The sequence below is a fragment of the Diabrotica virgifera genome, chromosome 2 (genome assembly GCF_917563875.1).
Source record: "Diabrotica virgifera virgifera chromosome 2, PGI_DIABVI_V3a".
In the NCBI taxonomy this organism is placed as follows: Eukaryota; Metazoa; Arthropoda; class Insecta; order Coleoptera; family Chrysomelidae; genus Diabrotica; species Diabrotica virgifera.
The window spans coordinates 98028459-98041373 of record NC_065444.1 but is presented as its reverse complement, the minus strand read 5'-3'; the positions used below and the strand labels follow the sequence as shown (position 1 = coordinate 98041373).

Below are 12915 nucleotides of genomic sequence, written 5' to 3'. Positions count from 1 at the left end.
ATTTAGCTGAGACAGCACTAAAAACGATTATAAAAGAACAAAGGGAAATATAAAGAACAGAAGCACTATAGAGAATCAAGAATATCAAGAATATCCGAAAGATATTGAGCTGGGGTTGATTTCATGTAATCGAATGAACTATATTTCAGTAAAGTCGTCCCAGGAACGCAACTCATAAATATTGGCAATATCATTTTAAGGTCTTCTACTTTAAACTGTATAACATATGTCTGAATTACCGATATAAATGAGTCAGATCAGTGGCGGATCCAGGGGGGGGCGATGGGGGCGATCGGCCCCCCCTCTCAACCCAAGTGATTTATTTTTTTTAATTATAATACAGTAAAACCTGTGTTACCGGCCACCCGCCAAAATCGGCCACCTGTACTAACGGCCAGTTTAAAAAATCCCCAAACCAATTATAAGTAGACTACAAAAACTGGCAATACCGGCCACCTTTCTATATCGGCCAATGGTTCTTTCATTTTTAGTTGCCGTTACTGACAGGTTTTACTACAGTAAAACCTGTGTTACTGGCCACCTGCCAAAATCGGCCACCTGTACTAACGGCCAGTTTAAAAAATCCCCAAACCAATTATAAGTAGACTACAAAAACTGGCAATACCGGCCACCTTTCTATATCGGCCAATGTTTCTTTCATTTTTAGTGGCCGTTACTGACAGGTTTTACTGTATAAAGATTACAAAAACATTCATTGATTTTTCAAATGGATAATTATACATGTTTTAAAATTACAATATTATATGAATTACATATAAATATATTTTATTATTATGAGACTTGTCTAAAACGGGCCAGTGACGCCAGTGTATTCGGAAATGAGTAATTTATAATTCTTAGGTATACATTAAGAATTAAAAATGATTACAATAAGCATATTTAAACAAATATGTATGTATATACTGTGAACGCATACCTAAGCATGTCCACCCTCGTATAATTATAAAATCGGTTGCAGATAACGGATTCTTCGAAAATCTCTCGAAAATAGCGCGCCCAGCAAAACTATATTAATTTGCTGAAAATATAAATGTATTATGTTCAAACGATTGCTGACCAGGAAAAAAGAACACCCTTTGCTTATTAATTATTAGTCATTCATTAGTGTATTTTGTCTATCGATGCAAGTAACATCTCTAATACTGATTCGTACAGATCTTAGTTTGTAAATTGTTAGAGTGATTAATATTATTTTGAGTTTATTCTTCTTTTTTATATTAATAGTTTGTGATTTACGAAGAGTTATAAAATGTCAAATAAACGAAAAGAAGCTTCTACCGAGAACTTGAAAAGTAAAAAAATTGAAATGTCGCAATATAGCTGATTATTTTTTTAAAAATCAACGTAATTTGGGTGATAGTGATAATATTAATAGTAATGAAGATAATAAATATGTACAAGGTACATCTTATCAGATAGATCATACTATGAGACCTACTGATCTTGGATCAAATTTAAGTTCTGAGCAGGCTTTACCTATTGTGCAGGGTGTGCGGTGCACACGGGCGCCGGGATGTTGGGGGGCGCCGAGCGCCAAAGAGCGGGTCCTTTACTTTGTTTTTCAACAAAAAATATGCTTTAAAACGAATTATGAAAAATTACATTGGATTCTACTACACCTTTGGATATTTTAAATTACTTGTATACAAATAAATTACTTTCATTGTTCCCAAATTTGTTCACTGCTCTTAGAATTTACCTCACATTGCCAGTGACAGCAGCGCACAGTGAAAGATCATTTTCTAAATTAAAAATAATTGTCGCTAAATAATAACAACATTGTCGCAAAGTCGATTGACAAATTTATCACTAGTAAGTATTGAACATGAAATAAAAATTGAAGTAGGTGATATATTTATTCAAGATTTTGCTAATGCAAAAGCACGAAAAGTATCTATCTTTTTTATCTTGTAGTATGTGTGTCCTGTTATAATTCGTTAATAAATTATTTTTTTTTAAATAATCACAAGTTTGTTCTTTTTTATTCATCTAACCAATTCCTTTCTAAAAGTAGGGGAGAGTCGGCTATTGGTGCGCACCTAAGGTTACTTCAGGATATTCCACAAACTTGAAACATTTCAGTTTCCAAATTTTTTGAAGATATACTTCAAAGGCTTAGGTATAAGAATAGTGACCTCATTTAATGAATGGTTGAACAGTAGAAGAGTGAGAGGTGAAATTTCCAAAGAGTGTAATGCGCACAATTACTTGACCTATTCGGCTAATGGTGCGCATATGTCGGATAACTGTGCGCAATAATAGAACTTAAAAATGACCTTCGAAAATGTAGCTTATTGAATATAAATATTAAAGGGACAAACAAATATACGGAAAACGATAAGAAACCAAGTTACACATATTTAAAAAAATTCTAAGTATTGCAGAATTCACAAATATATCCTTCTGAACTATCCTGTCGTATACACATGGCACGAGACCATTGGCAATATATCGAATACTTGCACCATACCTCGTATTTTTGCTACCATCACCGCAATACACAGAAGTCATTTTGATCTGACACGAGATCTTCCAACTCATCATTATGGCACAGTTAACTTTCTGAAATAACTTCGGAGCTGTTGTGTTCAAAAATTTTTCTTTTCATACCTTTTTTCAATTTCGTGGTTTTTTTTTGCCCCTTTTTCTACTTTGACGGTTGTTTAACGCTTGTTTACGATTTATGGCGCAGTCACAAAACGTAAAAAATGCCTTTATATACCTTGCCGGCTAATTATGGGCAATACGCACCATTAGACGACGTTACACTTCACCACATAACACAAAATTTGATAAAAACAAAAAAGAATCGAGCAAAACTAACTATTTCAGTGTTTAAACGGTAAATAAATAAAGGATATAAGTATCTACTATTTAACCTTTATGTCTGTCAAGAAAAAAAGTTATCGCTTATTTTCTCAGACACACAAATAATATCATACCAAGCGAAAACCTGTAAACGATAACTGCCAACCGATAAAGTATCTCCCGGCGTTTGTTTGTTTTTACCAAAATTGGCAAAATTACTTACTAAAATCACTAGCCAGTTGTGTCTGAGTTTAACGAACAGACTATACCTCCGCATACTATGATGTTATATCGAGCTCTCAAATAAAAATTGGAAAAATAAAAAGACTTTACTACATTCATGTCAACATTTTTTACAAGAATTCTCAAACCATAGCAAGCTCTGCTTAGTTCTTTGCAAAGATTCTCGATATGATATGTGAAATCTAAGTTTTGGTCAATCCAAACCCCTAAGCACTTGACATATTCAGAAAAGGGTATTAGATGTTCGTTTAGGTTAATATTGTCAGGTGTGTCTGGACCGCGGTTTGTTTTAAAGAATACAGCTTTAGTTTTTCAGGATTTAAAACTAGTCTTGAATTCAAGAACCAGTTTTCTACTTCTGACATTAAAGAGTTACCTTCCAGAACTAGTTCAGGTAAATTTCGAGCAGAAACCAACAGTGTTCTGTCATCTGCATAATTAATAATTAATTCCTTAGTTTTAATACCCCATGTACTAGTACTAGGTAGGTACCTATTCGACTATTCCATTTTGACTGCGCATCCACCAAAGGGCGCCAGGGCATCGACTGCACACGGGCGCTACATGGGCTAGAGCCGCCTCTGGTTCTGAGAGCATTCAAAACAAGTCATGCGATGTTTCAGTGCGTCCGATACAAATCAACGATGATGCAGTAAATACCAATTCTACTTTCGAGAGTTTTATGGAAAAAGGTACCTATGTCTTATATGCATGAAATGTATGTCTTGTATATTATATAAGTTTATTCTATATCACGTTTGATAGACGTGAGTATTTATGCACGAGTACGATAGATAGTCATTTATGTCGCGGGATGCAATCATCCACATATAAAATTATGGTAATTAATTAAATTTTAAACTTCATATGGGAAAGTACATCATGTGACACCTCATTTAAAAGCTTTTGAGATAGTGATTACAAAAATGTATAGGTAATACTTGTGCAAAATCTCGGTCCAATGCTTTTTAAATGCATTCATTTTTTTATAATCCTGAGAAAACTAATAAGTATTTTTAAAAAATTTAAACACAAAATGCAAGATTACATTATTACCGAGGGACGAAAGTCCCTGAAAACTTCTATAATGTTTATTTGAATAAGTTACAGGGGTGAAAAAGAAGAGAAAATTGAGTATGATTTTTAATTTCAAATACCTATATCATTCACAAGAAACCTTTTGTTTATTCTAATGGACTTTCGGCCCTCGGTAATAATGTAATATGTATTTTATTCTGCGTTTAAATTTTTCAAAAATTCTCGTATTAGCTTTCTCAGGATTCGAAAAAAATGAATGTGTTTAAAAAGTATTTGACCAAAATTTTGCGCATGTAGGTATTATCCATTTTTGTAATCAGTATTTCAAACGCTTTTAAATGAGGTGTCACATGACGTGATGTACTTTCCCATTACGAAATAACATTAAAACTATTTCGACATGAATTTGCTTGCATTGAAAAAAGTAAAGTAGTTATTTTGATTTTTTGAGAATTACATTCGTTTAATTCATTATTACATTTCCGGAACTACTGTAAGTTGTTAACTTATAAAGTCTCATTTTGTAGGTTTTTTAAATTTTAATGATAATTCACTACATATTATATTTATTTTTCTTTCATCAACTTTATGTATTATGTATATGGTGTCCCAACCCAAAATTAGCGGAACGTTGAATATTTCGCGAAATGAACATCGAATCGAAAAAATGAAATATATGCGTGTTCAATAATTTTTAAAAATCTATCAAATGATACCAAACACGACCCCCCACTCGACCCCCTGAAAGTGGGATGGGGGTAACTTTAAAATATTAAATGGAGATCCTCAGTTTTAATTGCAGATTTGGATTCCTTACGTAAAAGTAAGCAACTTTTATTCGAGACATTTTTCGAATTCTGGATAGATGGCGCTATAATCGGAAAACCATTAATCGTGATACCATAGGTAATTTATAGAAATGGTTTAATATATCTAAAAACACTCTAAAATGAAAAATCAAAAAACACAAGTTTACCTAATATTTTCCAAAATCCTGTCGAATACCACCAAACACGACAGGATGTCATTTGGTAGGTTTTTGAAAAATATTAAACACGTGATGTTTAGTTTTTCATCTGGAAGTGTATTGATCAAGAAAAACTATTTCTATATTATTATATTTCTATATGCTATATATTATAGCGCCATATATCCAGAATTTGAAGAAATGTCTCGAATAAAAGTTGCTCACTTTTACGTAAGAAGTTCAAATCTGCAATAAAAACTGGGGGTTTCCATTTACGATTTTAAATTGAGCCCCTACCCCACCTCCAGGGGATGGAGTAGGGGGTCGTATTTGGTGTCATTATTTTCCATTCTTTCCTCCTTGCTGCTTTATTTTCCAATTTGTAATTTTAAGTTCTTCTGTCTCTTTAAACATCTTTCTTCCATCTGGTTTTCGGTCTACCTTTCTCCTTCTTTCCTGCTATGCTATACCTCCCGTTAAAATTCTTTTGGGAAGCCTCGTGTTTGGCATCTTTTGGATATGTGTCAAGCTACCAAGCATCTCAGTTTTTGTGATTTTATGATCCCTGCTATATTCGGTTCTCCATAAATCGTCTCCAGTTCTACATCTAGTCTTCTTATCCACATTCAATTCCATACCTTTACTTTAAATATTTTCCTGAGGACTTTTCTTTTCCACAGTTTCAGTAGGGCTTGTTCGGATTTGTTCATCGTCCATGTTTCACTGGAATATAATACTATACGTTTTATCACTGTCTTATATATTCTTATCTTAACCCTTCTAGATATGTTCTTACTTCTTAATAAGTTGTTTAGAGCAAAGATACAACCAGTCGTAATTCTTACTTGGATTTGTTCGTTCGTATTTGGTATCCTAGTGAATATTGCTCCTAGATCTTGGAATCTTTCTACTTCTTCGTATTTACATATTTTTTCTTCTGTGCTTATCGTCAGCTATTGTCCTTGTATCTTTTCTCGTTTTGTCCATTCCGTATATTTTCTTGGTTTATGCATATCCTTTTATTTTTCGCTATCACCTCTAGGTTTTTTAGTATTTCTTTTATTTCTTGTTTACTTCTGGCTATCAGTACTATGTCATCAACGAATGCCAAGCATTGGTGTTTTCGTTAATATACAAGTTGTGTCCTGTTAACTTCAACTTCGACTTCTCTAATGACAATTTCAAGAAGGATACTGAACAACAATGACAACAGTGGGTATTCTTGTCGCAGCCCTTCACTGACCTTAAACTTATCTGTTTCCTTTTTCCTTTCCATCTATTTTAATCCTATTCTCTGTTTCTCTGAGTGTCACTTTTATCATTTGTACTAATTTTTCACTAATTCTAATTTCACATATTGCCTTGTATATTTTTTTTCGTTTTACCCTGTCCCAAGCTTGTTTCAAGTCGGTGAATAGGGCCACTGTACATCTCCGTATTCGTAGCTGTCCGCTTGTATTTCACGTAGCAGGAAAATTTGATCCACTGTGCTGCGTCCTCTTCTGAATCCACATTGATATTTTCCCATGTCATTATCTATCTTTTGTGTTATCTTGTCTTTTATATGTACTGCAAGTATTTTATACGCAACGTTTAGTAGCGCTATTCCCCTGTAATTATGGCATAAACTTTTTTCATTTTAATTTAGAAAGTCTCATTTTGTTTTTTTGAAACCCTTCAATCATATGTGTAAATATTTTATGTTTAAGCGAAAATATATCAAAAAATATCGATTTATCGTTTTTTTTTTTGACAAATGTGTATATAAACATATCTCCGAAGTTTGATGATAAATTTTAAACAAAATCTTATTTGGTTTGTTTTTTGGAGTTGTTGGTGTATACCTTGAAAAATTTGGGTGTACCTCCCAAATTTTTTTATATCGAAAAATATTACAATTTTATGTTTTTAGATTCTTTTTTTTTGTTGATAATTTCACATGTCATTTTTTGTTAGTGCATCAACTACAAGAATTTTTAAAAATAAGACTTTTTACGTTAATTGTTTACGTTATGCTTCACAAATAAACAAAAAAGTTTTAAATTTTTTGCCGATTCCGACTACTTCTCATGTTTGTACATCATCCCACATAACAATGATGTTCGTATCATGTTCTAAGCATATACTACCAACGTTCGTCGGAGTATATTCTGTTTAATATATGCGTAATACAAGCATAGCATGTACCTTAAAAAACATTCTAAATTTCATGTTCTTTGCATATACTTTAAAGTATATTCTCGTACCGAATATACTGAGTACATTCGTGTACGTAGTAACTCGGAATATTCGTAAAAGTTTATTCTTAGAATATACCTTTATCGAATATTCTTAGCACATACTTATAAGTACATTCTTAACACATACTTATAAGTAGATACTATTCTTAGAATATACCTTTATCGAATATTCTTAGCACATACTTATAAGTACATTCTTAACACATACTTATAAGTAGATACTTTTAAAATATCTTAAAAATAATATGTATATATAGTATAGGAAGTTTATCAACTTCGTTATATTTTAGAATAATTAATAAAATTTATGTATGTAGGTAGTATTGGACGAATTTTATTTCAAAATTGTTGTATGGTAAAAAAGTTTAAACATTAATTGTATTAACGTTTACATAGATACTATTAAAAATTCATTTTCATAATTGAAATGACTTTACCATTTCGAGTTTATCATGAATCATGAGTATTTTTATATCCTTGGAATTTGAATTTAGGTACATTTCGCAGAACCAAAACGTGCCAAACTACACAACCAAAGGCTTTGGCGTTGCCAACCGTCGAGTAAGCTTTTTCCGTCAACTTACCTTAAAAATTCCCACTTTTATAAAAAAAACTTCCCTCCTGTTTACAAAATCTGAGAAGATATGTTTAATTATTTTCAAATATTTTGATTTTTTCTTAATATTTTACAATTTGGAATGGATAAGTTACCTTTTGAGTTAACTTTTTCCTTTTATCACCTTTTATGTTGAAAATTCCCGCAAAAAGGGAAATTTCTCTCCATTTGGCAACACTGACCACCGATGTTATTCCACAATACATACATTCATTCATTCATATCCCCCATCTGACCATTTCTTACCTGAATGGATCAGGGATAGGAAAAAACCGTAAAATATGAAAAAGAAAACAGGCATTATTTCATTATTTGTGTCATCTATGGATCTATGCAGTGTTGAGGATGAAGACGAATGATGTAGTACTAGGACTAAAGAACATACATACAATATCTTTATTGTAATATCTTTATTTTGTTTGCGGTGCTTCAAAATACATAAAATATAATCTATTTTGGTAACTCATTAAATAGGTAAGTACATATAAGTATTATATAAATTTTAGTTACTTATGCATAGTTTAGTTTAGCTAAATATATAATGATTTATATAAATGACTAAAATTTATAAATATGTACTTACTTTTTAAGTAATATTGTAGAATGTAGGTACTAACTACATTCTCATTTGCAATTAAAATATGTAAATATAATAAGTATTTGGTAGAACCAGTAGAACCTAAGATGAGATTAGGTGATGCTGAAAACATACTTCTAAGCAATATAGGACTTGATAGCACTTTCTTAGAATATCCTTAAAAATATATATTCTTCCCATACAAAGATGTGCGGTAGTAGGTACGTTCTAAGTATATAAATAGAAGGTTTATAGCACTTCCTTGGAATATTCTAAAAAGTACCTTATTGGTATAAACTAAAAAGATGTACGGTAGTATGTTCTAAGTATACACATAGAAGGTTTATAGCACGTCCTTGGAATGTTCTAAAAAGAACATTCTTGGTATATACTGAAAAGAAGTGCGGTAGTACATTCTAAGTATATACATAGAACGTTTAAGTACTGTAATGTAGTATATACTCAGTATGTGCTCTGCACATTCGCAATGGTAATTACGCATATTCTCAGTATATACTTTTTCTGAAAAGTATGTTCTATGAATCTACTAACGCCCGGTTTCATAATCAGTTAAAGTGGACTTTAAGTTTTAAGTTGGTACGCTTGTCAATGCAATTCATATGGGTAAATGTCAACGTTAAAGTGAACTTTAGTTAATGTTCACTTTAAGTTGATTATGAAACCGGGCGTAAGAACATGAAATTGTTATGTGGGATATGTTTTATACATATATTTTAATAAACATGGCGATATATTTTATTGTTTGAAAAGTGTAAGACTAAAAAGTAAAAAATAAAAAAATATGAAAAAAAATTTTTTAAGAAACGCTTTTCTTTAGTTACGAGTGGCCAAAATTAAAAGTATTATAAAAAAAATCTAAAAACCAAAAAATAAAAAAAATTGAATAAATCTAACACATTCGTTAAAGAAAAGCGTTAGGCGAAAACCGTTTATTCGATGAAGACGCGCCATGCTTTTCTTTGACGAATGTGTAAGATTTTTTGAATTTTTTATTTTTTGGGTTTTAGTTGATTTTTTTATAATACTTTTAATTTTGGTCACTCGTAACTAAAGAAAAGCGTTTCTTAAAATTTTTTTTTCATATTTTTTTATTCAATTTTTTATTCATTATCAATATGTTATTACAAATTAAGTACTTATATAAAATGAAATGATTTCATTTTTGTATGAAAAATTAAAAATTTTTAAATATACTTTTGTATTATCTACATTTTTACGCCTACATGATTATTTTTATTATTATCCAGATTTAGCGATACTGTTCACACTCTCTCTAAGAGGAAAATTTACTCATCCCGATACCTGCGGTAACAAAAAGATCGAGCTCTGGTGTGACTTTTTCCGTGTTATCGAGACCTAGGTGACGTGGTATGCTGGCTGGAGTATCTCCCAACAATTTTCATACACATCTGGCACTCGAGAGTAATATGTACAGCTTTCTGCATGGTCTTATAAAGATATTCATTTAGAGACTCAGGTTTTTTATGTTTTCGAAGAGGTTCTTCGGAATGACTCCAGTAGTAGACATAATAATCGATATTGTTAGGGTATTTTGCATTCTTCATTGTCTTCGTATTCTTAAAGCCAAATTATTATTATTATTATTGTTATTACAGTAAAACTTGTCAGTAACGGCCACTAAAAATGAAAGAACCATTGGCCGATATAGAAAGGTGGCCGGTATTTCCAGTTTTTGTAGTCTACCTATAATTGGTTTGGTGAATTTTTAAACTGGCCGTTAGTACAGGTGGCCGATTTTGGCAGGTGGCCGGTAACACAGGTTTTACTGTATATAGAAATTTAGCCAATCGGCCCCCCCTCTTAATGATGCTGGATCCGCCGCTGAGTCAGATTAAATAAATTATTAGAAGAATTTTTTACTAAGCAACAACATTTTTGTTTGATTTATTAATATTTTGTATTTTGACAATGGCATCCGATTTGGACGTCGAAATGTTAATAAAATAATTTTTTTAGTAAAATTGTGACTTACTTCCCGTTTAAAATAGTTGATCCTCAATTCATCTATTTTTTTATTAGGTAAAATTCCATTGAATCTTACAAATTTTAGAAGGCACGAATTCAGGTCGTCATCACAATATTGGTTCCAACGATAGAAGTTTTAGATTTTCGGATCTTAGACTTCTCATTGTTTTAAAAACGTCGCTACAGCGTCTAACAGCAAACTATTGGATATAATTGTTACAAATGTTACAAAACTGACTTGACTTTTCTATGATCTTTTAGGCACTAATGTTTAGTTTTAGTTGACTTTATTTATAACTTACTTATAAACAAATGAAAAACACTGAATTTATATCTTTTATTTTACAAACTACGATATTTAATTTATTTATTACACTAAATCTACTAATTTATCTAATTACAAATTCAAAAATACCGCTCCCGTTACATATCAAAGTACACCGACGGTTTCAAATTCACAACTCCCCTACTAATTCCAAAAACCCCTATTTATACATTATTACAATGTTCCAGAATAAGAAAGATTATTACGGAAGAATTCATCTTATTCTAGAATAACAATCGAAGGGTTATTTACATAAATATCAAATAAGCATTTTCTAGAATGAAAAAGAAATATCGAAGTGTGTACCTGTTAAAAAGGTCCCCCTTTTAAATGAATTCACAAACACATAAATCACATTCGGTAAACAAAAAGGGTCTGTTACATTATAATAAATAGGCAAGGAGCTGAAAACAGTCGGGTGACAAAATTATGTCACATAATTTTGCTTCGTAAGACGGTTGGTTTTCGTTACGATTCAGAGCAGACCACAGGCCTTTCCGAAGATCCCAAAAGAGTGAAATGTACGTAAGAGGATGGTGGTTGCCTCTGAAAAATGAAATCTTAACTGTCTTTCATTTTCATTTTGTTTATATTTTACTATTTGTTCTAGGCTGCTGGAAGGCACCAATGTGGCTACCTGATAACGCTACAGAAGCAGGAGTTTCTTTTACAAAGAGGCGATCCTAATTGGTTAAAGGGCCTTGAACACATACCAGCCAAACTTAGAAATCTCAACGATATCAATAAAATTCTAGCGCATAGGCCTTGGTTGTTAAATAAATCTCATATTGAGGTAAGTGAACTCTTAAATGCTTCTGGTTTGATATTTTAGTGTATTAGATATATATTAACAATTTCGCTGCCACTTATATTCAGTCACTTTGGTATGGAGCCAATACGAAAAGAACCCTATTTAATTTCACAGGTTATGAACGCCAAAAGGCGTCAGCGGCACCTGACTCAAGTAGCACAAAACGCCTTTTGGCGTCAGTTGCAGCGAATGTGTTAAGCCAAGAAGTAGATATAAATGATCGGCTTAATATACAAAAAGCATAACTTTTATTTTTCAATACTATTTATAAATAACGGTTTATAACGTTCTACGTCATCTTTAGATTTCCAGTCTCCACTGAGCTTTGTTTGGACCATGTCCATATTTAGCCTCCTTTCTTCCATTTCCTATATACCCTAAGTTTTGGTGACGACCAAGAGATCGCACAAGACAAAGATATGGCCTCAGTTTTATGATGAGAAAACTGGGACAGGAATATACTTACAAAGAATGGGATGGAAATAAACCTAAAGAAAACTGAATACTTAACAACGGAGAATACAGAAATAAAACAACTGGAAATAGACCAAGGTAAACAAATCAAGGGAACAGACAAGTACAAGTATTTAGGTTTCATAATATCAAACAAAGGAACAACTGAAGAAGATATAAAAATAGAGTAGGACAAACAAGAGACTGCATACAAAAATTGAAGCTGGTACTGTGGGATAAGAACATCAGTATAAAAATAAAAAGAAGAATATATATGACACCGTGACAAGGAGTATCATCACTTACGGGTGTGAAAATTGGACAATAAATAAAAAACCAAAAACAAAATAAGAGCAACAGAGATGGAAAAGCAGCCCAAAATCGTTGGATAAACAGAAAAACAGAGTGGAGTCCGATAGAAAGAAGGAAGGGAGGCAGACCCGAAGATCTTTTAGAGATGAAGTGGATGAAGCAATGGACAGAAGAAATCTGCAGGAAGGGGATTAGAAAGAACTGGATAAAACGGTTGAGTGAAGGAATACACTGAAAACTGTGGAAATCCTTAGTACTTATATATCTTCCATTTCACCGTCAATACCCTCTCTCCAACTTGTTCGTGGTTTATCTCCTCTACGTCTTCCTTGTGGTGTCCAGTCTAGTATCTGCTTTGGTAATCAGTCTTCCCTCATTCTCTTAACGTGACCGTACCACTTCCGTTGTTAGCATTTTATGTGGTTAATCATTGGGTTTTCATAAATCATCGCATATCCTCATTGGTATTCGTGGGGTCCAATTTCTAATCACTTTTT

At 32.2% G+C, this 12915-nt stretch overlaps 1 protein-coding gene across 7 annotated transcripts in view; it reads left to right on the top strand.

Moving 5' to 3' along the window:
* Nucleotides 1-12915, top strand: part of LOC114333341 (sestrin homolog) — a 388509-nt gene that overhangs the window by 353213 nt on the left and 22381 nt on the right. For all 7 annotated transcript variants that reach the window (XM_050642743.1, XM_028283201.2, XM_028283203.2 and 4 more), the window contains one exon: nucleotides 11453-11635. In XM_050642743.1, coding sequence (XP_050498700.1) covers nucleotides 11453-11635 — 183 coding nt within the window. The remainder of the gene's footprint in view (nucleotides 1-11452; nucleotides 11636-12915) is intronic.